General features: G+C 46.4%; 9 protein-coding genes across 9 annotated transcripts; 3 read left to right on the top strand and 6 right to left on the bottom strand.

The window, feature by feature from the left end:
* Positions 1 to 417: 417 nt before the first annotated feature.
* On the top strand, positions 418 to 2166 carry BHQ10_008410 (uncharacterized protein; the record flags this gene model as incomplete). The annotated part of the gene is made up of 3 exons (XM_040881213.1): positions 418 to 648; positions 702 to 1010; positions 1090 to 2166. The coding sequence occupies 3 exons, from the start codon at positions 418 to 420 to the stop codon at positions 2164 to 2166; spliced, it is 1617 nt and encodes a 538-aa protein (XP_040736912.1).
* Positions 2167 to 5752: 3586 nt separating this feature from the next.
* BHQ10_008409 (uncharacterized protein) lies at positions 5753 to 6916 on the top strand (the record flags this gene model as incomplete). The annotated part of the gene is made up of 1 exon (XM_040881211.1): positions 5753 to 6916. One exon carries the CDS (start codon positions 5753 to 5755, stop codon positions 6914 to 6916), a length of 1164 nt encoding a protein of 387 aa, XP_040736911.1.
* An 80-nt stretch (positions 6917 to 6996) lies between these two features.
* On the bottom strand, positions 6997 to 8370 carry BHQ10_008408 (uncharacterized protein; the record flags this gene model as incomplete). Its single annotated transcript, XM_040881210.1, has 1 exon — positions 6997 to 8370. One exon carries the CDS (start codon positions 8368 to 8370, stop codon positions 6997 to 6999), a length of 1374 nt encoding a protein of 457 aa, XP_040736910.1.
* A 1408-nt stretch (positions 8371 to 9778) lies between these two features.
* On the bottom strand, positions 9779 to 12521 carry BHQ10_008407 (uncharacterized protein; the record flags this gene model as incomplete). Its single annotated transcript, XM_040881209.1, has 3 exons — positions 9779 to 12113; positions 12305 to 12444; positions 12492 to 12521. 3 exons carry the CDS (start codon positions 12519 to 12521, stop codon positions 9779 to 9781), a joined length of 2505 nt encoding a protein of 834 aa, XP_040736909.1.
* Positions 12522 to 14616: 2095 nt separating this feature from the next.
* BHQ10_008406 (uncharacterized protein) lies at positions 14617 to 15648 on the bottom strand (the record flags this gene model as incomplete). The annotated part of the gene is made up of 1 exon (XM_040881208.1): positions 14617 to 15648. The coding sequence occupies one exon, from the start codon at positions 15646 to 15648 to the stop codon at positions 14617 to 14619; it is 1032 nt and encodes a 343-aa protein (XP_040736908.1).
* A 986-nt stretch (positions 15649 to 16634) lies between these two features.
* On the bottom strand, positions 16635 to 19148 carry BHQ10_008405 (uncharacterized protein; the record flags this gene model as incomplete). Its single annotated transcript, XM_040881207.1, has 3 exons — positions 16635 to 17494; positions 18278 to 18718; positions 18926 to 19148. 3 exons carry the CDS (start codon positions 19146 to 19148, stop codon positions 16635 to 16637), a joined length of 1524 nt encoding a protein of 507 aa, XP_040736907.1.
* A 375-nt stretch (positions 19149 to 19523) lies between these two features.
* On the top strand, positions 19524 to 21232 carry BHQ10_008404 (uncharacterized protein; the record flags this gene model as incomplete). The annotated part of the gene is made up of 2 exons (XM_040881206.1): positions 19524 to 19909; positions 19981 to 21232. 2 exons carry the CDS (start codon positions 19524 to 19526, stop codon positions 21230 to 21232), a joined length of 1638 nt encoding a protein of 545 aa, XP_040736906.1.
* A 603-nt stretch (positions 21233 to 21835) lies between these two features.
* Positions 21836 to 22657, bottom strand: BHQ10_008403 (uncharacterized protein; the record flags this gene model as incomplete). Its single annotated transcript, XM_040881205.1, has 1 exon — positions 21836 to 22657. The coding sequence occupies one exon, from the start codon at positions 22655 to 22657 to the stop codon at positions 21836 to 21838; it is 822 nt and encodes a 273-aa protein (XP_040736905.1).
* A 518-nt stretch (positions 22658 to 23175) lies between these two features.
* On the bottom strand, positions 23176 to 24598 carry BHQ10_008402 (uncharacterized protein; the record flags this gene model as incomplete). The annotated part of the gene is made up of 2 exons (XM_040881204.1): positions 23176 to 24151; positions 24201 to 24598. The coding sequence occupies 2 exons, from the start codon at positions 24596 to 24598 to the stop codon at positions 23176 to 23178; spliced, it is 1374 nt and encodes a 457-aa protein (XP_040736904.1).
* Between the last annotated feature and the right edge of the window lie 2447 nt (positions 24599 to 27045).

Genomic DNA, 27045 nt, shown 5'->3' with positions numbered 1-27045 from the left:
CAGCAAAAGTGTCTATCGTCTGGAACGTCGAATTTAGTGCAAACAAAGTTCCGGAATTCGACCAGCCTGCAGTGATCATTTTAGGTGTACAGACATTTTCGAAATCCGGGTGGACTTACGGAACAGATCCCAGCAGCGTTGGCTCGTTTGAATCAAGGTAGACTATCAGTCATTCTATTCGCCTGCGAGTCGCCAGTACAAGACTTGTTGAACACAAGTCAGAAAAATTTTGAATATCACTGTACCATTTAGATTCCGTATTAATATATGGTCTCGCTCGACCAAATATCCGGATATTCTCTCGCATACCGATTTGCCTTTTGACTATCGAGTTGGGAAATTCTCTCTCATCCCTGCTTGCCTGTCTCTCTACATAGGTACATTCTTTACGCTACTACTTACGTGCGTACTGCCAAAATGTCACCAGCAAGCCCAAAGTCAGATCCCATCGACCTGGAATTCGAAGGCTTAACTTTAGCCGACGTGACCCCCAAACTCGACAAATGGTGGTTCCAGTATCCATCACTACTAGAATTGAACATCCTCCTCCTTTGCGCGTTCCTGGCTCAATTCACTTGCGGATTCGATGGAAGTATGTTGAATGGCATGCAGTCCTTGCCTACATGGAAAGCGATGTTTGGCGACCCGGTAGGATAGTCTATCTGGTCCCTTGAGGTCGTCGCTAACACTGCTGTTTCAAGAGCGGCGCCAGGCTAGGCACCATGGTCAATGCAATCAACATCGGTGTCCTAATCTCTACGCTCTTCTCCTCTCAACTGTGTGAGATGCTCGGACGCAAGAAACCAATCACAATAGGCACCGCTCTGATCACTTTTGGCTCTGCTCTTCAGGCTGGTGCACAGAACCTGGGAATGTTCATTGCCGGACGCCTGATTATCGGATTGGGAACTGGGATTGTGGCAGTTGCCGCGCCGCAGCTGATGACCGAGGTTGCCTATCCTACTCATCGTGGGAAGATCGTGTCGCTGTACATGACGCAGTGGGTTGTGGTTAGTACATTCATGACACAGCCTATTGCTCCGATATCTGTATAGGTAAAAACAGTTTGGAACTAACTGCTTTCTACAGGGCTATTTAGTTGCTGCTTGGACCACCTATGGCACGCAAGTAATGAGTTCTTCATGGAGCTGGCGACTCCCCAGTCTCCTGCAGGGCGTTCCCTCTGTGCTGCAGCTCTTGCTCAGTCTCTTCGTCCCTGAATCCCCTCGCTGGCTCGTCTTCAAAGACCGGCACGAGGAGGCCCACAAAATCCTTGCCAAGTATCATGCCAGCGGCGATTCTTCGTCACGCTTAGTCCGCTTCGAAATGCTGGAAATCCAAGCCACACTTAGCGAAGAAAAGAAACAAAAGGCAATACAATGGGGAGAATTCATCCGAACGCCCGGAAACCGAAAACGACTCTGGATCCTATTGTTCATCGGCTATGCCGCGCAATTATCCGGTCTCGGTCTGACGGGTTACTACCTTTCCAAGATCTTGGATAGCATCGACATCACCAACCCCAAAACCCAACTACTGATCAACGCCATCGCCGCAATCTGGCAGCTCTGCTGCTCCGTGTTCTTCGCCATGCTGATCGACCGTCTCGGTAGACGTGGATCTATCACATTCGGCATCACTGTTATGCTCGTCGTCTTTGTCGTCTGGACTATCTGCTCCGCCCTCAACGAACAACGAAACTTCTCGGATCACTCCTTAGCCATAGCCGTGGTAGCCATGATATTCCTTTTCCAAGTCGGTTACCAGCCATTCGCGATTGCCACGGTGCCGTACGTCGTGGAATGTTCACTCTTCTCTCTGAGGTCCAAGACAGCTATGATCTTCCAGTTTTGCGGTTATACGGCTAGCTTTTTCACGGGGTATGTCAATCCAATTGCCATGGACAGTATTGGCTGGCGGTATTACATTGTTGCGTGCGTCGTTTTGGCCGTTGAGTGCGCCTTTGCGTGGTGGTACCTACCCGAGACGAAAGGGAAAGGTCTGGAAGAAATCGGTGAAATCTTTGATGGTGATGAGCTTTTGACGGGGACACGGGCTATAACAAAGCACATCAAGGAGCAATACGAGGCTGAGACTGAGGCCGAGGGCCTGAGGGAGAGGAAAGCAGCGATGTCTGCGCAGCATTGTGAGGTTGCGACACCTTGAAGTTGGTCTTGACCTATGATTTAGCGGTGTTGATCCAGCATTGTTAAAAAGACTCCAGAGGTAAAATAATTACCAATGCGAGTCGGAATCTACCTGCGAAGTATGTGTCGCATATTATGCAGATATCTATTCTATATCAATATGTAGGATGTTTTCAAGGTCCCTTGATCTTCTGAAAGTTGATATATCTGGTAAAAGTGTAGTAATAGAACAGAGTCTAGGTACATTTGTTCCTCTATACGTCTCGACAATTTATCATTCCCATGTAATAGCCTCAGCCTTTCCTGGCTCCATGAAAGTGCCGTTGATAAGGTCTGACTAGGCCCCATCTGTTGTGACATAGAGAATACTAGACTCGCTCTGTGTTTGACCCCATACACATGCTGTACTTCCGGTAAGAGTGGACGAGGTCAGACTTCCAGCAATTGTTGTCACGTTTCCTTGAGGTGACACGCGCACGACGCTGTTCTGGACTATTGCCACTAATCTAACACTCCCGACTGCTTTACTAGGGAATCCGAATGATCTTACAAAATATGTCAATCAAATGAAATCTATCTTTGTTGGATGTGGAACCTGTCAGGCTGCGTCTAAGTTCTAGGACCATTAACGCATCTAGCTATCTATCAGAGGGCCCAATTTGTAATCTAGGCTAGGTAAAAGAAAATTTAGAGTCAGTCAAAAGTGTCCATGTCAGATCATTGAAGTTCTGGCGGGAACTCGCAATATTGACTGCTGGGTCATACAAGCGACCAAATTTCCGTCTTCATCCCACAGCTTACTCTCGCTGTATGTGCGACCATTTCCAGCATGGTGATTAATTGCCTCCCTCAAATGCCACCGATCCATCTTAGGGCATGTAGAAAAGATACGCAGGGCGAAGTCTAAGCTTGAGCAAGCCCCAACATCCTCGAAGAACATGTGGTTGTGTGCCAAGGGCAAAAAAGACAAAACTCCATCCATGATGAACCCCAAACCTGCCATCTGTTCTCCTTCTGTTTGAAGAGGGTGCTTCACATGAATCCAGTCCGCAGAAGACTTTACCGTCGGAGATAGGTCATCCTGATTAGTCTTCACGTCCTTGGCTAATCCCATCAAGTTTTGCGAAGTAACTCCTTCCGGGCATGGACGAATTTCGTAAAGATTTGCGGAGAGTCCGAAGAGAGTCTTGAACTGCCTAGACTGTGTCTCTGAAATGCTGCCTTTAACCCGAGATTCCTCCAGTGTACGGTCCCAGGATGTACAGTCCCGCCAGTGACTATACGTGCGCGTGGGATGCGCCGAGTATTCAAGAACAGATTGCTCATCCTTGTGAAAATCGACGAGAACCTCCATACATCGCCGCAGGCGCCCAGTCGCCAAGTCATTCTGTTCCACCGCAACTCGATACGTCACAAAGTTTTTTGTGCGACGGAGTTCAACGGGCGTGCATTTCAACTTGGCTTCCGTGCTTACTGCTCGAAGATAGTGTCCAAATACCGAATATAGGTGGAATCCATGAGGGGCAGTCTTGCACGCGGCATGTATTGAAAGGGCGATAGCATAGCCTCCGTAAGCTATAGGTGCCGAGTTTCCCATTCTCTGGGGAATATACGTAGAGACGAAATGATCATCACACCTTTCCAGCGCTACGTGTTCGGCCAAAGTAGCCGCCATTGTTCGTGGTATATTCTGGGATTGCCTTCAACTCGCTGACCATACTCGGCTCTGAACGGGATGCGTTTAGGGGCATCGAACCGCGACCGAGAGAGTGCTGGAAATAATTTTAGGCTAGGAAGTACAGGTAACCTCTATTACCGCGCGAAACCACTCTGGTGAACCTCGGCTTATGAAGTGAGAAGATGATTACTGATCAGGAGCTGAAGGTCCATAGGGAGCATGCTAGGGCCAATGACTCTTGTACGGTACTAGTAGGTCGCCGACGGTGGGTCTGGTGTTCCAAGCCGTGGAACAGCCTACAAGAGCACATTTGCCCGAGACCCGAGAAACTTTGACAGTTGCAGGCAGGGCTTGACGCTGGATTGTTCATCAACACATGCTAAAGTCATCCACAAGCGAGTTGGTCATCCTAGCGAGTTGGCGACCTTTACCCGAATACGCGTTCTATACTAATCCTTCGCAACTCACCGCGTCAGTATGTCACCAATTCGCAATAAAAACCAAAAAAAAATCTTGCTGAGCAAGAAGTACGGATTCTTTTTGCCCTTTCAGATATAAAGAATGGCAGAATACACTCTATACAAAAAGCAGCAGAGATCTATAATGTCTCCCGGTCAACTCTAAAAAATAGAGTCAAAGGCATGCCATATCGAAAAACGTGCCAACCACCATAACTCAATCTGAGGAGAATCCGGTTATTTAAATTTTAAGTTCTCATTTAGGGATTTCCCTTTCGTTGGACATGAAATGATTCACTGGAAATCATGTCGCGCTCAGTAATAGGGTTGGCCGCACGCTATCAATCAAGATCCTATCCGCTATGATATCAAGAATGATGAGGGGTGACAGATATCCGATTTCCTTTAAGCATGATTGATAGATCTCTAAGTGTTCCTGATATTTTTATGCTTACCAAAGGAGATTTTCTCACGGATGAGGTCTACTGTCCCGCAGATATGCGTGAAGTGAATCGACACCGGGGCGCTGATATGGTGGAGGAAGCTATGAAGAAATGTTATCCGCAAGGGTGGAATAGGCACCATTTGGCGAGAAGCTATATGAGGTCTAAATCTATCTATTAGGACAAAAATCTCTGGTTTTTAGTCCCATAGATGGGCATGGGAATCTTCCCATAGACAAGGTTGAATGAGCATCGTCAAGGTCTATTCTAGAATAGTTGAAATTTTTTATAAATAGACCTATAGATTTAAAGATTAAATAAGGATTAATTAAGGATTGCTTAGACTACATTATTAGGCACTTGGTGAGTGCTGCAGGCTGCTCTAGGATTGATCTAAACGTGTAAAGCGGCGGCGCCAAGCACACGAATCTTTTCTCTGGCTTACCCATGACTTATGCTAGTGTCTAGTAGAGCTGAATTGTGGGATTGATATTCTGACACTTATCTAAAAAGTATTTGGGCAGTGAGGAGAATGACGGGACGAGCGCCATGTAAGTGATTAGCTCTGACGCTACACCTGCATGCGTTGGGCGATTATTGGAGGCTGAGCTTTGAAAAGTGACAGTCGATTGTGCGAAGCCGCCAATCAGACGTAGGTATATGGTATTGGCCCGACATCCGTGCGCGGTGATTTAGTATCAACAACAAAGGTGAGGTTTCATAATGCGAGCTCGCCAATTATTATATGATTTACTAGGAAAAAGAATGTGTTCATTCTCTCCTCGCGATGACTGTGCATAGACCAGATATGTAGTAGCCTTGAGGTGAGGTTCTATTGTGCGAGATATCCAGTCATGACGATGGTATCTTTAACTCAAACAGCCCATACGCGTCACTGGATGAATGTCCAGAATTTGTATAAATAGTTCGAACATATCCATCGATTGATGTGTCAATTTTCAGGAATCTAAGCAACATTATTCACATCTCATTACTACCATAATTATATTTATATCTATCACCGCAATGGCATCCCTCCGCATTGCCATTATCGGCGCCGGACCGGCTGGACTGACTCTTGCTCGCCTTCTGCAAGTGAAGAAAATCCCTTACACCATTTACGATCTTGACGCCAATGCACACAGCCGCGACCAAGGAGGAACCGTTGATTTGCATCGCCGGGGTGGACAAATGGTGTTGGAAGCGGCTGGACTACTGGAGGAATTTAAGAGACTGGCAAGACCAGAAGGAGAGGCGACCAAGCTGGTCAAGTACGATGGCACAGTGGTTATTGATGAGAATGTGCAGAAAGTGGAAAGGCCTGAAGAGTATAAGGATCGGCCGGAGATTGACCGGTTACGATTGAGGGAGTTGTTGCTGGGCTCATTGGGAGAAGGGAATATTGTGTGGGGGAAGAAACTTTTGGCCGTTGAAGATTCAAAGGCAGGAGATGGAAAGTTTGATCTCCATTTTGCTGATACTGTCGAAGAGGCATTTGACATTGTTGTTGGCGCCGACGGCGCATGGTCGAAAGTTCGCCCATTCCTAACCGACGAACAGCCCTTTTACTCTGGCATTACGGCAATCGAGCTTTGGGCCATGGATGTTGACGCTCAGCATCAGTGGTTGTCCGATTATGTTGGCCAAGGGTCTATGTACATGTTTGACGAAGGGCGAGCAATCATCTCTCAGAGAAACGGCAACAACAGCATACGCACATATGCTGCGGTACGACGGCCAGAAACATGGCTGAAAGATTGTGGCATCGACTGGTCCGAGCCGGATGCGAAGACGCGGCTCATCGAAGATTACTTCGCCAACTGCGGAGAAGATCTGAAGCGAGTCATCGTGGACAGCAAGGACAACCTCATCCCTCGCACAATGTACATGCTTCCCGTCGATATGACATGGGAACCAAAAGCTGGAGTTACCCTAATTGGCGACGCAGCACATTTGATGACTCCTTTTGCCGGTGTCGGAGTCAACATTGCTATGGTGGACGCTCTGGATTTATCTCGAGCAATTGAATTCTGTGTTGATGACAGAAAAGCTATTGGGGCGGCCATGTCTGCCTTCGAGAAGGACATGTTTCGGAGGAGCCAAATGTTTGCGAACAAGACGTGGAAGAACATGCAGTCGCATTTCAGCGCTACTGGCATCGATGAGCGTGCCGCACTTGCCCATCGATAGAATCTGTAGTAGTATCGCGACTTTGGACTGGTGGATAAGATTTTTCCAAATGGATGGATGGCTGGACTGTATAGCAGGATTTATCCGGGTGACAAAATTTGTTCTAGTCCAAATTTAAGTGGCTTTGCAGCCACTGGGAACCTTTTAACGAATTCGTATGCCTTGAGTGAAGTTGTATGCCTCTCAATAAAAACTTCATTAGAAAATGGAAGCCCACTTGCTGGTGCTGTGATGTCGAACAACGAGAAAAGCTCAAAGCCAAACCTCTGTAGTTGAACGAGAATGGATGTCGAGACGCAGTCGACAATAGCTGAAAGGACATCCGGATACTCTCTATAGCCTTCTGAATCGGCCAATGGAAGAGCCGGAGCGAGGTCTTTTTTATACCACTGCTCTAATGAATTGTAAGCCTCGACTAGCCGGTCGAAGAGATATTGATACTTAGGTTGGTCTCCAAAACTATGTATACTATCTGCTTGTCGGATACTGACAAGGCTTGCGCACTCGCACAAAAGCTCCGGTACATCAAGTACCTGATCGCAAAGCTCAGATCTCCACCGAAGACTTGCTGACTTATGATCCAGACGGCCTTTACCAGGTTGCTTGGGCAATTCTCGCCACTGTGGCTTGGATAGGAAACATTTCTGACGGCGGCTCATGTCCTGGACGAGGAAAAATGCTCGCTGCGACTCCAACATAGCTCGTTCAAAAGGCCGATCGAAGCTTTCAGGGCCGAGTTCCTGGATCAAGAGTTTTGAGCCGCTTGACAAGTTGTTCCATCGTCCGTTATCCGAGCTGATCATGAGCTCACAGAGCTGGAGCATTAGTGAAGAAGCGATCGTTTCAGGTTCCAAGCGTGTCGCTGCCACTTGCACGCATTGCCGCAGTGAGTTCAGACTTCTACTGTAGAGCTTGATCGTGCCAGGTGAACTCGCTAACAATTGCCGGCGCGTGTCTTCATAGATTGCACATAGACAGGAGACGGCGTCGTCAAGAGCAGTGTTTCTTCCCAGCCGGTTTGGGATGAACTGATAAAACTCGCCATGCGATCGAAGGGGAAACGCTTGTCGACCATTTGGATCCGTAAGGATGTGTAGTAGAATATTACACTGTTTCTCTGCCTGTGAAGCTGGCAGACGGGATATCGAGACTTGGAAGGACTGATCTCCTACCACATACTCCTCGTTTACTTCAGCATTGTAGGCCGAATCCGGCTTGCTTAGCTTGATCCTAGGGATCGCATCCCAAGTAGCCCCTTCCAAGAGATACCTTTTCTTCCCCCCATATTGCGCAGCCAAACGCGATTCTTCTTCAACAAACTTCCACCTCTTGACATATCCATCACATTCCCACCCGGCGGAGATACAGTTTCGACACGCTGGCCATTCTTTTCCGCATTTAACCTTGCGCTTGCGGCATGTTCCACAGCCCATACTCTTTGGGGTACCAACCATCTGGAGATGGGAGACTAATCAAGAATATTACTGACTAAACTGGGGTAGGAACGTGACTAAGGTCGTCAACGGAGTGCAGAATTCGAAGGGTGGGCTCAAAGGAAAGAATCAAGAATCTTTGGTCTACCGAACAACATGGACGGGAAGAAATTCGACCACCGAAGCCGACGTGTCAAGCTATTTTGTGGACCAACCAAGACTGGCTTAGAGATCGACACCCCAATACGAGATTTCAACTTTCGCTCCGGTACAGTACAGAACACAGCAACTGGTCAAGGAAAGGAACGGAGAAAGTCAGGATAGATAATCACAACTAGTTATATCAAGACATCATTCCACTCCATAAACACAGATGCGCTTTAAGAGGTCTTGCTATGAAAAAACTAAAAATTCTTTTGATGAGAACTATAGATAGCAGTATAAGAACATGGTGATCAAATCAGTGGCCCGGATTGACTAGCGCTAGTATTATATTAGCTGGTAATAGCGGCCCGTTAGGCGTTTCGGCGCTTTCCCAGCTGATTTGTCGAGTCTCGGTATGTTTTTGATGCATTAATTCGGCAAGTATGGCACGATTGTTGCCAGCCGCAATGTAATACAAACAGATTCATGAGTGAGGTATACTGGATCCACATTGCAAAACTGCAGGGGCTACGCTTTGCATCCGAATGGGTACAGACTTCGTCATCTGTGACAGCCGGTCTGTGGTGGTTGAGAGACCAGTTGAAGTGTTCAAGTCCAGCATGGTACGGCAAGGAGGCTTTCTTGCTCAAATGTAGTTTAACTCCCTAGTTAATAGTTGTCCATGCCCGTGTTCTATGTACAGCAGGTCAGTGTCTACGGCAGAAGCCTGATAGTCGCGAAGATGAATAGGTATATAGGGCAACTAGATGTAAAATACATACGCCTGCATCCATGAGTGTCTCACGAAACTGGTGGAAAATGATACACACTGACCACTAGCCCAAAAAAAGCTGCGCATACTCGACGGTCTAGTAAGAGTGTTACTAGCTAATAAAAGGTGATCATGTAATCCGAGATACAGATATTCCAAGAGAACACACCATCTATGTTAAGTAGCTTGCAAATCTACAGGCAGCTGTGAATCAGGTTCTTGCAAGCTTCGTATCCGCCATGCCTCTTGCAGCATCACTTGACGTGGTGCTCTACGGCCAGTCATAAGCTCAAACTGATGGATAGCCTGTAAGGGTAATATCTCCAATCCATCCACGGTTACCCAAGCTCGACCTGTTAGGTCTCTCAGATGTATGACTTGCTTCAAAAGTGGCGTAAGGGGTGGTAAGTAGCCCAGCTTCCAGTATGTTAGTAAGAACTTCTTTTGCTTTTCTTTTCTCTGCGCATGACCAACAACGGAAGAGAGAGAGAAGTAGAACAAGAAGGGACTGCTTCATACCTCAGCAACAACACCGCCAGTTTTACTCTGCAGCCATCCTTCTGGCAGGGTGAAATTTGGTGGACTACAATTGCCTCCTAAACTGTGTGCTGGGATTGATGACACGATAATTGTGGCAGGCTCTTCATTTTCAGGCCACGGAGTCGAGAGGGAAGGAAGTACCCGAATGATGGTGCCCTTTTCTGGATAGAGCGTGTTGAAATGACGTGCCACTTTTTCGGCTCTTTCTACTGTTCTATTATACACGTAGATCTTGCGGCATCCAAGTCCAATAAGCGCATATATCGCGGCGCGTGCAGCTCCACCTGCCCCAATGATGAGTGCCACAGATCGTATTGGGTCAATTGTATTGCGAGGGGAGAGGTTGCGCGCGATTACTGATTGGATTCCAAGCCAGTCCGTGTTATCCCCAAACAGCTTGACAACAGGACCGGCACGATTTCTGTTTTCGGTTTGCAAGGCAAAAGGAAGAGGAATAATGGCGCCAGAACTATCAGTCGTCGCTCGCCTTAATGGTAGGAGCGTATTGATAGCGCCAATAGCAGCTGCCTGAGGACTGATTTGGTCGAGTTGGTGGAGAATAAGTGTTTTGAAGGGAATCATGATACTTACTCCCCCAAATTTTGGGCTTTGCGCTATCTTGTTTATGTCTTCACAGGAAGACACCTCGGCAATTCTAAACGTGTGAGAAAAGCCGCAATGCACATAAGCAACCCGATGCATAGCTGGTGGCATTAAACTGACAGAAGGCTGACGGCCGACTAAATAAAATTCAAGAGGGTCAAATATAAAGTTCGCGAAAAGTCCCTGGATAGCATTGCTAAGGCTGATTTGGGGATCAAAAGGCTGATCGTTATCGAATGTGACCTCTGCATCGTTCAGTATTGACCCATGCTTAACCGGGGTCATTATCCTATTCGCGAGCTGAGATGTCCTTCCTCGAACACCGACATTATACGCAATGAGAAACGGGTTGTTAGCATCAGGCTGTTCGCGAATCAGTCTGCTAAAATATTGAACATCTTCATTATCAGCTTGTGTGGTGGCCGGCTGAGTTAGTTGCACGATATGACATCCCATCAACTTGCCCAGCTGGTACTTCTTTTTGCGATTCTCTTGCATCCAGCCCCTTTCACCGGGATGTGGATCGAAGTACGAGCCGATTACTTTTGTGACCGGAAGCTTTCTTTGAATCAATTTTTGAATTTTCTTGGTCTCGAAGCTGATGTCCACTATGGCGTACTCGACACAAAATCGCAAGCCGTGATGTAGGAGTGTAAAGTAAAAGTCAACAAATTTTCCGCCAGATATCTCGCTACTATCCCTCTCGACTGCATATACAATCGGTATTTTGACTGCTCGTCGAATAATGGAGATGTATTCCGACACCAGATTGAGGATATCTGGATTAACCATGTCCACGATGAGTAGAATTCCGTCTTCCCCAGACGCAAGGCTATCCACTTCTATTGTCTTGTTCACAAGGCCTGACAACCGAACACTTCGTAGATATGATCGATCGCGACATTCAAGAGGAAAGAGGTCTATGCTATACGGCTCTTTAAGCTCATCGTGCTGAGTCGCGTCGCTTTTAACATGACGCGAAGGGCGAGAAATCACAAGATCCAGAAAGGTCGAGAATTCTTGCTTTGCATTTTTGAGAAAGAAAGGTGCTTTCGATGGCGGCGGCTGCTCGCTGTTCCGATTATCATCTCGAGAAAAATGATTGAAAAGGTTGTAATATTCTAAGTTGGAGCATTCCCGATGGGCCACGTCGCAGTCCTTGAGGAATCCCATCCCGTCGTTGTCGCCGGAAAGCCCTAAATAGTTTTCAACGTAGCGCAAGCATCGGGTGATATGTATGATTGGATGGCTGTCTATGTATTTTTGAAGAAGCAATTGGCGAACGCCAGGTACGAGACTCCCCAGTCCGCATTCAATAATGCAGCCGGTGCTATGTTCCTCCAGCATTTTCCGCACGACCGTAACAGTGAATGCTTGAAGAACGGCATTGCCATGGATTTTCAGATATTCCGCTCTAGAGAGGCCTGTTTGAGTTTGGAAATATCTGTCAGCCAGGATCAGTCTCCGGCCCAGGTGTTTGGCGCCGATGAACCCTAACGATTTCTTTCCAGCACCAGGGCAGCCAATCAAAATGATTGAGGCGTTGTCAATCATATCGTATATTAGTTTGGATGTCAATAGCATCAAATGAATTACCACAGACGCTTTGGAATTCTCGAGTCGACAAGGAATGACTGAGTCAAGATTGATCTCTTTACCGATCACTCGGGTATATTCATTGCCGATACCGTAGTGGCGAAACGGCCTAGCAGGTAAATTTGAGTTACATGGTATCACCTACGGCGCCAAAACAACCTTGGAACTACCAACGATAGGCTGTCGTAGAGGCGGACTTCTCCGCATTTTCTTCTCCACTTCCTGGAGAACGAAAGGTGAGAGCAACTCATGTTCTTGGAAGTTCTCAACTCACCATTGGCGTTATGTGCTCTAACTTACTGAAAGATGGAAAAGGAGGTCTCGTCACGTAAAAGAGTGACAGTAGCGTGTACCAGGTGTCGCGCAGGCAAATATAAGTGCGATGGTGCTAAACCAATGTGCTCGACTTGCTCTGCGGCAAGACAGCCGGTAGCATGCACCTACGAGATCAGCAGCAAAAAGCGTGGCCTGCGGGAGGGCTACGTACGTGGTATGGAAATCTTATGGGGAATTGCATTGCGAAAGATGGACGGATTGGAGGAGCTTCTTCTGTCGGTACTCAACGATAACCAAAATACGCCACTGCAAGCAGACGACAATTCAAATTCAGGGCCCCTGAGAGTCTGGAGGAAGAGTTGTGTATCTCGGGCGTTGAACAACCAGTTGCATATACTAGAAGAAAGCCGTGACAGCTCTGCGAAGCGAAAAAGATACGTCGCATTTTTGGATACAGATGATAATGGAGATGAGGTACAAGAAGAACAAAATGAAAAAGGAGGAGGAGAAGTGTTCCCTGTTGAAGATATAATAATGGAGCCTTCAAGCGTGTTTCTGCTGGAACAAGATCACGATATCAATTCCCAACTCGGTTCGTCGCTGCAGCCCTCAGGGGAATCATCATCATTACAGATGGTTCCTATGTCATCAGGAGACGACTGTCATCTTCCTTCATACCTTGGCCGCCTAGTCGATGTTTACTTCTCGTATACCCATTGCTGGTTTCCAATTTTAGAAAAGTATCACATTCGAAGACTTGTGTACCAACATCTCAGAAATAATAGAGAAGATAATGGGGCAAATTCTGCCACTGGCAAAGATGATGATATTTCATCAGTTATTTTATGGGCGATCGCTGCTCTAAGTGCGCATCAAGTGTCCCAGTCGGAGCTCTGGTGTATCAGTTGCGGTCTCCCTAGCAGCGCGAGTGAACTTGTTTGGCTTTACTACAAGAAGACACGGAGCTTGATTCCAGCCGAGGAAGACGAGGGAAGTTTTGAAGTTGTTCATGTGCAAGCTTTGCTTATTATTGCTATTTTGAATATCGGCCATGGGAACTGGTCAACCTCGTGGCTTCTTGTCGGTAAAGCCATCCACATAGCGATAAATCTTGGCCTAGATAATCCTTGTCGTCCGGCTCCAATTATGGAGGGCCGCAGATCAGTCCACGTCTTCTGGGGTTGCTTTGTACTGGATACTCTTATCAGTGCCAAGATAGGCAGAATGCCCCGTCTTAGAAGGGAAGACATTGAGGAAATAGATTTACTATGCGAAGAAGGAGATGAGGAGTGGGATTCGTGGCCGGATAGCTTGCAGGTATACACAGCACAGAAGGTTGACCCTGGACTTCCATTATTTATCCTGAGCACCTTTAATCGACTAGTCGAGACATGCAGGATTCTGAACATATGCTGTGTTGCTCGACACCGGAAACCAATTCCATTTCACTATGGATTGCAGCTTATACAGCGTCTTACCAAGTGGAATGATGAGCAAAGACTCCCCTTCAAGTTCGATGCAAAGTCTATCGAATCAACTTCAACAATTTACTTGCATCATTATCACCTCCAGCTAGTATACCTACTATCCTTGGATATCATTAAAGACATTGTGCAACAGAACCATACTAGAGAGGACGGAAATACGAATACAAATGAAACGGTAGGGTTCCGTTCAGAAGACCTCGGCCTTCTTAGTTTCAATCTTTTGAAGCAGCAGTCCAAGCAACACAACATACTACTTGTACCAGCCACTTACGCATTAATTTTTCAGCACCCTGAAGTCGCAGTGACAAACTATATGACCAAGTGCTTCTCGGAAATAATCAAGGTATGGCCTGGGGTGGGTAAAGTTCCGGATTTTCGAGGTGCAAAAGTCAGTGGCACGCATTCAACGAACAACGATCCCCCTCCAAACAATTCAGATGTATACTCTTTGGATCCGCCGGATCTCTTTGGCGTAGGCCATTCAAATCTGGCATCTTACAGAACCATACAGCAGAGACCACAATGTGGTTCAAACGAAGATGTGATAGCTAGTGGCAAAGCCGTATCATTGTCAGAAATGGATCTGCATTCCACCTTTGATGGGCTTGTGTCGATGGACGAAAATCACTGGTTAGTATTTCGAGCAATCTAGACATACATATATGTATGCCTCGTATTCGAACCTGAGGATTGCTGACTAGTAGAATTACAGGACGAGAAATTGGCAGCAAGGATTAGTTAATCTCGGGTTTACAGAAGATGACCACACAAGCGACTTGTTTAATTTTCCCTAGACACGAACAAGGATTGTGACGCGGATTAAATCCATGAACGCGTAATAATATCATCTCACAAACATAGCTCGTCTTTGAGTTTTCGCCAAGCTGTCGCAGCTCTATTCGCATGTTCAGAAGGAACATTAGTGTCAGGAGATGCCATGGACCGTGAAAATAATTCCATAGATACCCATCCCTCGAATCCGAGATCATGAATAATCACTCTTGCTAGCTTCGTAACCGGCATATAAGCCCCCCTGTCGGTTTCGTACGCAAATAACCGACAGTTACGACTCCAGGTCATCCTTGGGGGCTGTGTTTCAACCCACAGAGGATGCTGGTCATTCATCGGCCGCTCTAAACGTTCTGCATCCACAACTTGCACGTAGAATACCTTGTTCAAATCAACATTTTGCCTTAATCGGTCTATAGATTCTTCAAGGGCACGGTCAGCATCTGGGAGTTTGCCAGTTGGTGATGCAGGATCTGCCCATATTCCGCCAAGGATGTTAAACGTATCTAGACAGAGACCTAGATTCGGCCTATCGACTCTCTTCACAACCTCCCACGCTCTCTCCCAGGTATGGATATAAGTACCCCATGCGATATTCTCGAATGCAAATCGCACGGGAGGCGATTGTTCCAGACCCATATCTGCGAGTTGTCTCATATCCTCGACAACTAGGTCGAGATCCGGTGTAAGCTCATGGGCGGGCAGAAAATTCGTTGGAACCTGAATCAAGTCTGTCCCAAGTATCTTCACTAGCTGGAACCACTCTTTGAGTGTATCAAGTCGTTTTTGGTGCTCAGTCCGATCCTTTAATCCGCCGTAAAACATAAATGGTTGTAGGCAAACCACCTGAAGGCTATGCTTATCACAAATTTCGCGGATCCTCTTTGCTGCTTCCAGTTGATATGGAAATGCTGAAGGGACGTTATCAGAGTGCGCTCCGGACAAATTTCGCGCAAGGTAGTCGATATCTTCGAAAAAGACTTCTAGTCCTTCGAAGCCGTGAGCTGCAGCTTGGGCGATTTTCTCGTCCATAGAGTGGTTAGCCCAGGCGCGGCCCAGAGACATGGAAGATATTGCGGGTCGGTTGGACATGGCTCGAGAATTTTTGGAACGGAATTAAATTACGGTGTATTCTTCATCCAATAGGTAATTGTTGCAATTAAATATCTAAGCTGAGGTTTTATCGTTCTAGGTTGGTGGTAGGGAAGAATCGGTCAGGATTACCAATCTAGGATAAGTCTATACCCGAATGCTGTATCAGATAGATACTACTTAGCAGACATAATTAGGAGCATTCTTTTCTACTATTAGCGCTGTTACTCACTGACAAAGACTGAAGATCCATCATATAATCAGTCATCAACCTAACCAACCAAAGCTATTCACATACCGGGTATGTGTTAGGGATGTCTCTCGCGCAAAAGTATTGCTTATGATACGAATATAACGAAAGAAAAGTAGGTTATATGTAACCTTGAGAGCAGATGATAAGTAAAAGCACTATCTATCTAGGTCAGTAAATATCAAAAAGATTCGTCTATGTCTACGATTACAGGTTCAGATATATTGATGACTGCCAGCTCCAAATCATCTTCTAGATGCCATGTCTTTAGTTAGTTGTTATATTCCACGTTCACAAAATATTTATATGTTCATGGATATTGACGGTATGTATGTATTACAACGTTCCGATATCCTGATGCAAATTGGCGCGGTATCTTTCATGTTTGAGAATCCTCAAGACCTGAGAGTATCAAGAAAGATTTCTATTGCTCATCTATTACCGTTTGCATGTCTTGGGAGAAAAGTCCCAAGCAAAAATAGCTAGAAATTCCTCCCAGATGTGCACACTATTCTAACAAACAAGCATTTCGAACCTTTTCACTTTTCTTCCTCCATATTTTTCGATATACCTATATATATGTCTTATCAACGAGTAGGTAATCCCTTCGGTAGTTTATGAACTGCGTGTAAACATGTCGGGAAAGCTACTGAAGTCCTTAGTCATTAGGCATAAAGTTAACAAGCAGTTTGAAAGCGATATCGTTATTTGACCGTGAAGCTATGTAGTTTGTGCGCTACATTATCTTGTCTCTTTTGTCCATCACAATCGAGCTTCGCATGGCCTTGCTGGCCTCTGCATATGGTAGATTGTCGATATTCCGGCCTGTCCAGATAACAGACTGCTCGACGGCCTGCAATTCCATCACATCAACGCCAGTGACGATTTTCCAGTCGGCATCTGCAGCTGTCTTTGCTAACTGCGTCCAGGGGCTTGGTGTATATGTCATTTCTAAGAATATGCCGGGTTTGACCTGGCTATTCCTAGAGTGCATCTCAATCAACCTCAAAGCTATAGCCCTTAATAACTTCTCCGACTCGCTCTGGGGAGGACTATCTGGAATAGTGGCAATGATAACAGCTGGTGTCATGCCGTGCAGCATCTCGTGCACATCCTCGACCGTCCGCAGGTGGATGAGCGACTCGCTCATGCCTCGTGCTTTTAGGTCTTTGATCGTCATTTCCACCTCCGTAGGATCACGATTCACTAAGAAAACTTCTGGAACATTGAAGCCCTTTACCAGCGCGTATATTGCCGCCCGCGACGTAGCTCCACCACCAATTACCACTGCAGGACGATCTTGTAGGGATTGAACTAAGGCCGCTTCATGGTTCCGCAGTGCGTTTTTGATCCCAATCCAATCGGTATTTGTCCCTACAAGGGACCCCCGTCCTTTACCATTTAGACTTTTCTTGACATATATCGTGTTGATACATCCCAATCGTCGTGCGTCGTCCGATAGCTCATCAAGATATGGTATTACTCGTATCTTGTTGGGCATCGTGACAGCGGCCCCAAGAAAATCGTCGCTCTTCATCAGCCATGCTAGGTCCTCGAGGTCTTGGGAATCTAGCCTGATGTACCTCCATGGCAGGCCTAAGTTGTTGAATATAGTATTGTGGAATGTGTGAGAAACTGAGTGCTTAATTGGTTGACCGAACAAGAAGAGATTCTGTCGGGGTTGTTCTCGACTAGCTCTGTTGCCCATGTTTAAATTCTTCAAGACAAGATTTTCCCCAAGGTTGTATAGAACAAGTAAAACAGAAGATAACTGCCAGTCTTGAAATATGATTATCTAGGTGTAGAAAAAGTTTCCTCAAATTGTAGGCAGACCTTCTCGGATGTGTATGGGTTAAAATTTACCCGGATCATATTTACCATACTAATTCCATTTGTCGTAGTTTAATCCTCTTTCTTAGAGAGGACAATTATTACTAGAATTTGAAGTTGATAAGTGCTGGTGGATCAGACCTCATGGATAAGGCTTTATGTACTTGCAACTGCACTGTCAGCACTGGAGCAATGAGGTATGGAGTTTATGGTGGTATATACATCATACATCTTTCCTCTGCACAATCAGCCGAAATTACTTTAGACACGCTTTTAAGGATTGTAATGCATAGGTTACAGGATGATGATCGGAGTATCTACATACGTACAATATATAAAGTATAACTTAGGAGTACGTTCCCTGAACATCTACAGGTTGATTCAACCGCATCGACTCCTTGATAGCTTCGCACACAGCCACTGCMCCCAATCCTGCCTCTCCACTACAAATTGGATCCTCATTCCCTCTTACAACTTCAATGAAGTTTCTTAACTGATCTTCGTAGACGTCGCGGACATCACAATCAAGTGCTCTATTCTCCATCTTACTGTTGCGACCCTTCTTCGGTTCAGTGTAGCTCCACAATTTATTGTCAGGGATGCTAAGTGTCCCTGAAGTCCCGAAAATTCTATAACAGTCCTGTCCGCTGAATGGGTATAATTCCTGGTTTTCCCCGGTACCCGCTTCAATATTGAAGGGACTGGCAACGTTGTCCAGGGCAAGGAATGTGCCAACTACCCCTGACTGAAAGCGAAGCGTAAGGGATAGCCCTTCTTCAGCTTCATGGCTGCGGATTGACAGGGCTTTCTCGGCATACACTCGTTGAATGGGTCCGATGAGATATTGCAGTAAATCGACTTCGTGGATGAGGTTGATGAGGATCACACCACCGTCTAAACCCCCACGCCATTTACCATTTCCTTGGAAGTATTCAGGTGGTTTGAGTGATGCCCATACACCAGAAACGCCAATGACAGTCCCAATGCTCCCTGAAATAAGAGATTGCCTTGCAGCCGAAATGATCCCATGGAAGCGACGATGATGACCTACGCACAACCGGATACTTTTCTTGCTCCAAGTTTGCAAAAAAGTAATCCCTTCTTGATACGTTGGACTTATCGGTTTTTCAATTAACAGATGTATTCCAGCTGCTACAAGGGATTCAGCGATCGGAATATGGGTCGTATTCGGCGTACAGACGATGGCTGCATCGATACTGAGTTGCGACCGCCACTTGAGCATGTCCTCGATACTCCCGAAGAACTTAGCATGATATTTATCTGCTAGATTTCTGCCCGCATCGTTGGTGTCCACTATTGCAGACAAAATTGCATCTGGAGATTTCGCAATGACTGCGGCATGTGTTTGCGCAATGGTGCCAGCGCCAATGATAGCGATTGCAACACGATCCTGCTGCATTATTGAGTGATTGGAAAAATAAGAAGGTTAAAACGTAGATTGGTGCCTTGTAGCAGGTATGTCGCTTTTGTCTCACCGTGATTTATTGAGAATCATAGACATATTGCAATATGCGAGCTCAACCGAATTGAAGCAGACCCACGTATGGGTGGGTATAGGGTATATCTACACCCGAGCAAGAAGTTATACCCCCAAATCTGGGGTAAACCCCGTGCTGTAGAGTCCAATACGTATGGCCGATTCCAACTTCATGCCACTATAAATTAAGGGATCATAACTTTCAGCGAAAATCATCAATACGTTCTTCTCGCTCTCTCTCTCTCTCTCTCTCAATTCTGTCTACACAAACTTTGCTCAATCCTCCCTTGTTACAGTATGGCGAGCTTACAGAAGCAGAAATTCTCTATGATTCTCTACTATGTGCTCCCGATTCTCATCACCGGCTTCGCCTATGGCTGGGAAGTGGGATCCATGGGAGGCATTCTAGCTATGCCTCAGTTTCTTTCCTACATGAATACTCCTAGCCCATTCAGACAAGGCCTGATGACCGTTTCGTTGATTGCCGGGGAATTCGTCGGATCGCTGTTGATAGGACAGTTCTTCTCTGACTACTTTGGCCGAAGGATGGCCATAATGATCACAGTGGTGCTCTATCTCACCGGACAAGCTGTCGTGGTTGCTGCACAGGGATCCGGTATGTTTATTGCTGGTAGGGTTCTGAACGGATTTGGTGCTGGTCCACTTTTCCAAACCATGTCATTGTAAGTAAAAGCCCAGGTGGATTTTCTATTCAACATATTTGATTGTCTAATTCGTTCTTGTGGACCCGAAGCTACACCGCCGAGATAACGCCCCCTCATATACGTGGCCGGGTAACGGCAACTCTCAACTTAGGCATCGCAGTTGGCGTCTTAGTGGCATATTGGGTTCAATATGGCGCTCTCAAAATTTCCGGTAACACTGCCTGGCGTCTCTGTTTTGCGCTCCAGCTAGTCCCTGGCGCCATAGTTGGCGTTGTAATGATATTTCGGCCAGAGTCCCCTCGTTGGCTGGTCCAACATGAACGCGACGATGAGGCTCTGCAGGTTTTGGCCAAACTTCACGGAAACGATGACTTGAATAATGCTCTGGTTCGAGCTGAGCTTGAAGAAATCCGTGCAGTGGTCAACCTTGAACTGTCTTCTTCTGCACCATCATACTCAACGCTTCTATTTGGAAAGGATTACCGTCGCCGAACGGCACTGGGTATGGGCCTGCAGTGTATGCAACAACTCTCTGGGGCCAATATCGTGCTCTATTATGCTGCGAAAGTCTTTTCGCAGACGGGGCGAACGGGTTCGACTGCGGCTTTGTTGGCTAATGGAATCAGCTCTGCTCTACTAGTCGTCGGTACCTTATCTCTTACGCTACTTTTGGACTTCTATGGGCGTCGAAAGCCTATTTTCCTTGGTCCAGCATTCATGGGTGGCTGCCTGCTAATTGTCGGATCCATGTTAATCGGCTTTGGATCGCCCCAGTTTAATACAATCACAAATGCAGTAGAATTCACGTTTGTGAATCAAAATGCCGGAAACACTGCCGTTGCGTTCATGTTCTTGTTTCAATTCTTCTTTGGCGCCCTCAACAGTTCCGTGCCCTGGACGTATATGAGTGAGGTCTTCCCCGTCGTTGCCCGAGCTCGTGGTACCTCTCTCGCAACGGCCAGTAATTATTTCACAAATTTCTGGTTGGGATTATACATCCCCCAAGCTCTGAATTCTGCATCCTGGAAACTTTACTATATTTTTGGGGGCATCAATTTTATGTGCGCCGTCATTGGATTCCTCTTCTTTCCTGAAACTGCAGGTCGCTCTCTTGAGGAGTTGGATCTATTGTTCGTGTCAGGTCGAAAAACATTCGTTTTCCTGGATCGCGATGCAACCACCAAACGTCCTATGTTAGAAGATAGGCTCGACGCCGAAGATCCAGAGGCCGTGGCGATGGAATTGCGTAAGCAGCTGGCTAAAGCGTCATCTGCTGAGAATTATCCAGGCGGAAATGATAAGGAAGGCATTATTACAGCCACGCATCAGGAAAAAGCTTAGGTATCTGTGAGTCTATAATGGGATGTTAGGGTTCTCGTATTCTCGCTCGTGTGAAGAAAGAATGCATGAGCATATAGTGCCCGGTTCCACGAACTAGTGACTGAGCTGAATTCCAAGGTTGGAAGGGTAATGAATACTTAGTTACCTTCACGTTTAAATCCCTTGGTAAACCCATACGTACTTACGATCTACACCACAGCCTTGTAGCTATCTGTCGGATTGAAGATGGCCGTGGGTGTTCAGATAGCTCTTACGCCCAGTACTATTAGAAACTGGATCAGGATCGTGCAAATTTCCGCGGGATATACTGGAAGCCTGATGCTAGAAAGAGAGAGAGAAAAGCATTGCTGCATTCAGAACAAGTACGCCGGTAGAACGAGTTTCTTTTCTGCTCCATTTAAAAAAGTGTAAAGCTCCAACCAGCATATCAGATACGGTATTGTCAACCCTAATTTTGGTTTAAATACGGCTTGATCACACTCAGCGCGCCGCAGTTTGACTTTTGTTATAGTACAGATCGGTGCTAATATCATATATACGTAGCAATTAAACAGGAATATAATTACTGCCCGCACATCAGATCAACGGCCGACTGCACCACTATCAAAGGAAGTAATTGCAGAAGTCTTCGACCTCTTGATTAAACTCCTCCGGCTTCTCAAGAAATAACCAATGGCTAACCTTAATCATCTTCTTGAGCTTTAACAGAGGTAGATGATGAAACCAATGTCTATCAACCGGTGTACAATTTGAGGACATGATGTTTACCGCAGGAACCTGTTCATAGACTTCGTTATATCCGAGGGCATGGGGTTGAGTCATGGACGTAACAGCAACTGCGCGCACATGTTTTGGCGTGGCGAGCATCGTCCGAAGCACAGTCTCGCGTATATTCTCACTCGTATCGTTGGTAAAAAGGGTATTGATATCCGCAATAAACTTCTCATCCTCCAACCGTGCCTGGCCAAGTCCTCTCCGTTCTTCAGCGTTCAGGTAGCTTTCTGGAAGATGTAGAAAAGAGTCTACATAGATGATTCCGGCAACCACCGTGTCTCCTGCTGCTACCGTGGAAGAAGAGGAACCAAAAAGACGCAAAAACATGGTGGCGATTGGACCACCCATACTGTGTGCTATAAGGATGACTTTCTTGATATTCTCTTGCTCGACGACTTTTCCCACGGCACGTGCAAATAATTCCACGTTATAGTCGATATGTGGTGAATCACTGTCACCGTGGCCCGGCAAATCAATAAGTATCGACCGATGTTTTTCATAGATGGGACTCTGCAATGTCCATAATTGACGATTACAGCTCCATCCATGGATGAATATGAGAGCTTCGTCAGCGACGCCATAGCTGTCATAGACGATATTCATGCCTTGAAACGTCGTTGACCTTGTTTGTCGTTGATTGCCAGCAGCCATTCTTGAAATTGATTCCTTGTTGCAAGCAAGCCTTTCTTGTACATGTGATTGATACTTATAGAAAGAATGCAAAAATTTGAAATCTTTTTGAGTTTCACAGAATGAACCATTGAAACATTCTACTTTCGGAGATTCGTACTTGCCGGAGCAGAATATACCCGAATAGTTCCAGCTCAGCAGGATTGCCAAAATATTAGGTCAGCTGAAAACTTACGAAACATAGCAGGTAGAGAATTAGAGGCTTAATAGAAGATCATGAAAATATAGTAGTAATTTTTTATCTTGAAGCGAAGTTAAAAAAACAAATACCAACGCCATATCCCGGAATGCATCATAAAGCCCTAAAGTCGTGATAAAGAAAGATCGTCTAGTCACTCTATTCTATTCTAGATAGTAGAGACAAAGAGAGGATCGGACAAAGTATCCATCAAGGACGGGGAATCTCAACACCTAACCTGAATAAAACCGATAAAAGAAAAGGTCGTAAATCGTGACAGAAAATAGTTAAAAAAAAGAGTTTACTCCAAGACGACAGCCTCATCCGAGTCATCATCCACAATCTGATCTTGGTCAGCTTCAGAAATGACATGCTCCTTGACCGCTTTTGCGAATTCGCGCTGCATGCCGAATTTGACAGCCTCGAGTACATTGGTTGCGATCTTGTTGGGTGGATAGCGCGGGATTGTGCCTTCTTGAAAAACGCCCGTTTTCACAAGAATCGAAAACCATTCTGCGTCTCCGGAGGCTGTGTGTGCGTTGTATTCATTTGTGCCACGGATGTCTGACTCTGGTGTATCGCCGACAAAGTATACAGTGTCGGGCGCTTTGTTGATCCCGTGAGTATCTTTGCGCCATTGTCTCAGCAGACGGGTTGCAAACTCGAATGTGCCGAGTTGAGGCTTGCCGAATGCGATGGTTGTGAGTTCTTTGCCTGTGACGGCTTTATAGAGCGCTTCTAGGGAAGCGCGGAGTGCACCCATGCCGATACGTGTGTAGTCGTGGGCGGTGGACCAGACGACGTCGTTGTGCGAAAAGTAGATTGGTGGACCTTCCTGGAAGGTTTCGGACCTCGTTCCAATACGTCCATTCTTGGACATCAACAAATCCAAAATGATCTGTTGATCACCCGCCCAATCGCGGCTATCAGCGAAAACAAAAATAGCCTCGATATTGATCTTGTTAAAGTCTCTGACGCGGGAATTGTTCCACTCTTCTTCGGTCAATTTGCGGAATGGCGTGGTTTCAGCATTAGTCTTGATGATGTCTCCTGGTGTGACGACATCCTTGAATCCGTAACCCTCGGCGACTTCACGGCACTTCTCGCCTACGCCGCCAACCACCAAGACGGTGTTGTATTTTTCGGCCATTTCACGCATGGGTGTGTGACCGCAGATGAATTGGCCAGGAGAGACTTCGAGCTCGAGTTGGCGGCTGAGGTCGAGACAGCGCTCTTCTTCTGTTTTGCCGCCGCCGTTGGTGACGAAGATGTATGGTCTATTCATCATCAACAAGGGTTCAAGTCTTTATGAGGAGGAAAGCTTACACTTTGACTCCAAATTCATTTTCGCCGTTGAGGACCTTCATAGCCTCAATGGCTTCCGGGATAACTCGTCCACCACGAATCAAAACACCATCAATATCGAACGCAAATGCATATTTATCTGTAATCGACGATGCGGAGTTTTGTGTCGGCACAGCTTTTAGGACTGGCGACCCGGAAGTCGGGGTAGCCTCTTCGGAAGACGAAGCGGATTCTTCAAGATGCCTTTTGGCGAGTTCAATGGATTGGGCGGTCTCGAATGCATCGCTTTTGGCCATAAGATGTTTAGGAGGGACTAGCACGGTAGGGCCCGAGAAGAGGTCGGCGCGGGTTGCCGACATGGAGCTGAGGCGGCGAGTCCGTTGGGACTCGGGTGCCAGGTAGTTCTCTGCTTCGGCCATTGTGAAGTGTGTGCTATGTGAGGATATTGAAGTTTGGGGATGTGAAGTTTGGGGATGTGATGTGTAGAGGCGATAGGTGGGGTGTATGTGTGGCGGGATATCAATATCAAAGGATGCAAAGATAAAAAAATTTAGGAACAAGGCAGAGAACCTTGGGAGGGAAGAGAGGCAATATACGATGTGAATTGAGTAGGTATTCTGGTATCTAACAGGTTATCAATACTTGGTGGAGCTGGGATGGAGAGCCCATGCTTATATACTCGTAGCAGGCTGTCGTCAGGGAGGCGGCGTCGACGTCTCAGGCACGTAGATAATTGCTCTGTCTCGTGGGAACCAATCATCTCCCCTGCTTTCAGCCAGTTATCATGTCCTCGAGAGTTATTAAGATCGGTATCGCATTCTCGGAAAGAGGCGGGGACAAGCGAAACCTCAGACCCCGTTGAATGTTGCATCTTCCAGTGGATGACTGGGTGTTCAATCGGTGGTGGAGACATCCATCATTTCGAAAGCCGATTCAGAATCTATTCAATGAAACCTAGGTAATGGGCATGGTGAGGTCCACTCTTCTCACTCGCCGGTGGATGATGCTCGAGGATTTGCGAAATGTGAAAGGTTGATGCGAAGATGGCGGTTGGCGAGTGGAGCCATTATGGAGCAGTACGGAGTGTGTATTGTAAGAATGCCTACCTACCTATCTGCAGTGCAGCTGAACGAGCGCTCCTTACTTGGACTGTTCGAGTCAAGTAAATCGACGGTGTGCTTTCTTGCATACGGCTGCATCTATCTAGTTAGTAGTTATGCTTCTGAATTGCAAGGGCAGACATATGTAGTGGGGGGGGCTTAGTCAGAGTAGAAGTGTAGATTTGAACAGTAAGATACAACTATCTCGGGGGGAAAAACGGAGTTGTTTATAAATGGAGTGAACTGCTTTTCGATCAAGGCAATCCATCTATTTCTTCCATCCATACAAGTTCTCGCACAGAATGAACATATTTCCTGGCCAAGTTGCGATGATGATTGATCTGATGGATCAAAAATACACGTAACACAAATACGCCTCGTGGTGGCTGAGCCGCTCGCACGTCACAGCCCTTGAATACGTACCATACAAGACGGACCGGTGCACCCATGCACAAAATAGTCCAACAACGTCACCAATCACTTCTTCTACCAAGCCGGAAGTACGTATTCAGAATAAATCTCTCATGAGCAATTTTGTCTCGTAGCTGAAACATAGCGTCTTCCAGTAAACCCATTAATTCACCGGCCAATTACTCGTAGTGTCAAGGTACAATGCAACACCATTGCTGCCATACAGGATGATTGGTTCAGATCTAACTCTGCGCAGACACCGAGTACTTTTCCTTACAAGCAACATACTAAGAATAGTATTCTCTTTTCTGCTTTTGATAGTGTACTTACCCCTTTCGAAGCATTGCATATAAGTTGCTTGCAATACGCGAAAAGTGTGAAAGTATGGCACAAAGGTCGAAAGAGTCGTCAAATCAGATGTCTCTGAGAGGATTGGAGGGGTAGATCATTGTTGAACTAATTAAGGACGATGTCATTCTATTTCCGCCACCCAATTAGAGGGTGTATTTACGGTGTATTTGCGTTGTTACGGTGGTATTTGGAGGGGCTCGGTATGGATTAGATAATCCGCTTTCCAGGCATGTGAATGTTGCACTAAGCCTTTTTCGGAATGATCCATCGGGCTGTTTCGGAATGCTTGACGTCACTGCTTAAGTTTGGTGCCTGAGGCATGTGCGCGCGGATGTCAGATTGGGGAAAGGTTTGACATTTACGACTATCACTATCAACATTTGGCATGGATGAGGAGTAATATCTCCAGACTCAGCTGCCACCGAACCAAGGGAATAGCGAGATGAATGTATCCACTTCCCCGTGTCGACGATGTCTATCATCGTAGAGAATCCCGAAACATGGGCGATATGGAGCATACCCCAGGTCTACGATGTCTATCACTCAGGCTAGGTACTTGTGGTGGACAAATTCTCCACGATGGAGTGCACCCCAGCCTGTTGATACCACACTAGGTATCGGAGCAATTTTTCTAGCCAGAGATCTGGGCGTTGTATCGGAAGACAACTCCGCATATCACGCTGGGACAGAACGATATGCCAATCAGGCTGACAGCGCTTCTGGGATTATAATTGAAGTGCTATTATACTGAAGCTATGACCTCAGGAAGCAGCTTGAGATAGCCTTAGCTCGGTTTATGCCGAGTATCATCATCATCAGACTTGGATGCCGAACATCTGATAATAGCAGGTTCACATGTTCAGATGTATCAGGGGGAACGTTCACGGGCCTGGAGTCTGGACTGGATCGAAATCGGCCTTAGCAAAGACGAGACTAGATGTTTGTTTACGTCATCGTAGATTGTATCTTATGGTACTTTGTACTTTCACTCATAATCAGCATCT

The sequence above is a fragment of the Talaromyces amestolkiae genome, assembly GCF_001896365.1.
Source record: "Talaromyces amestolkiae strain CIB chromosome Unknown scaffold19.1, whole genome shotgun sequence".
Lineage (NCBI taxonomy): Eukaryota > Fungi > Ascomycota > Eurotiomycetes > Eurotiales > Trichocomaceae > Talaromyces > Talaromyces amestolkiae.
Note: the sequence above shows the minus strand (reverse complement) of the source record. Positions and strands in the feature narration are given on the sequence as shown.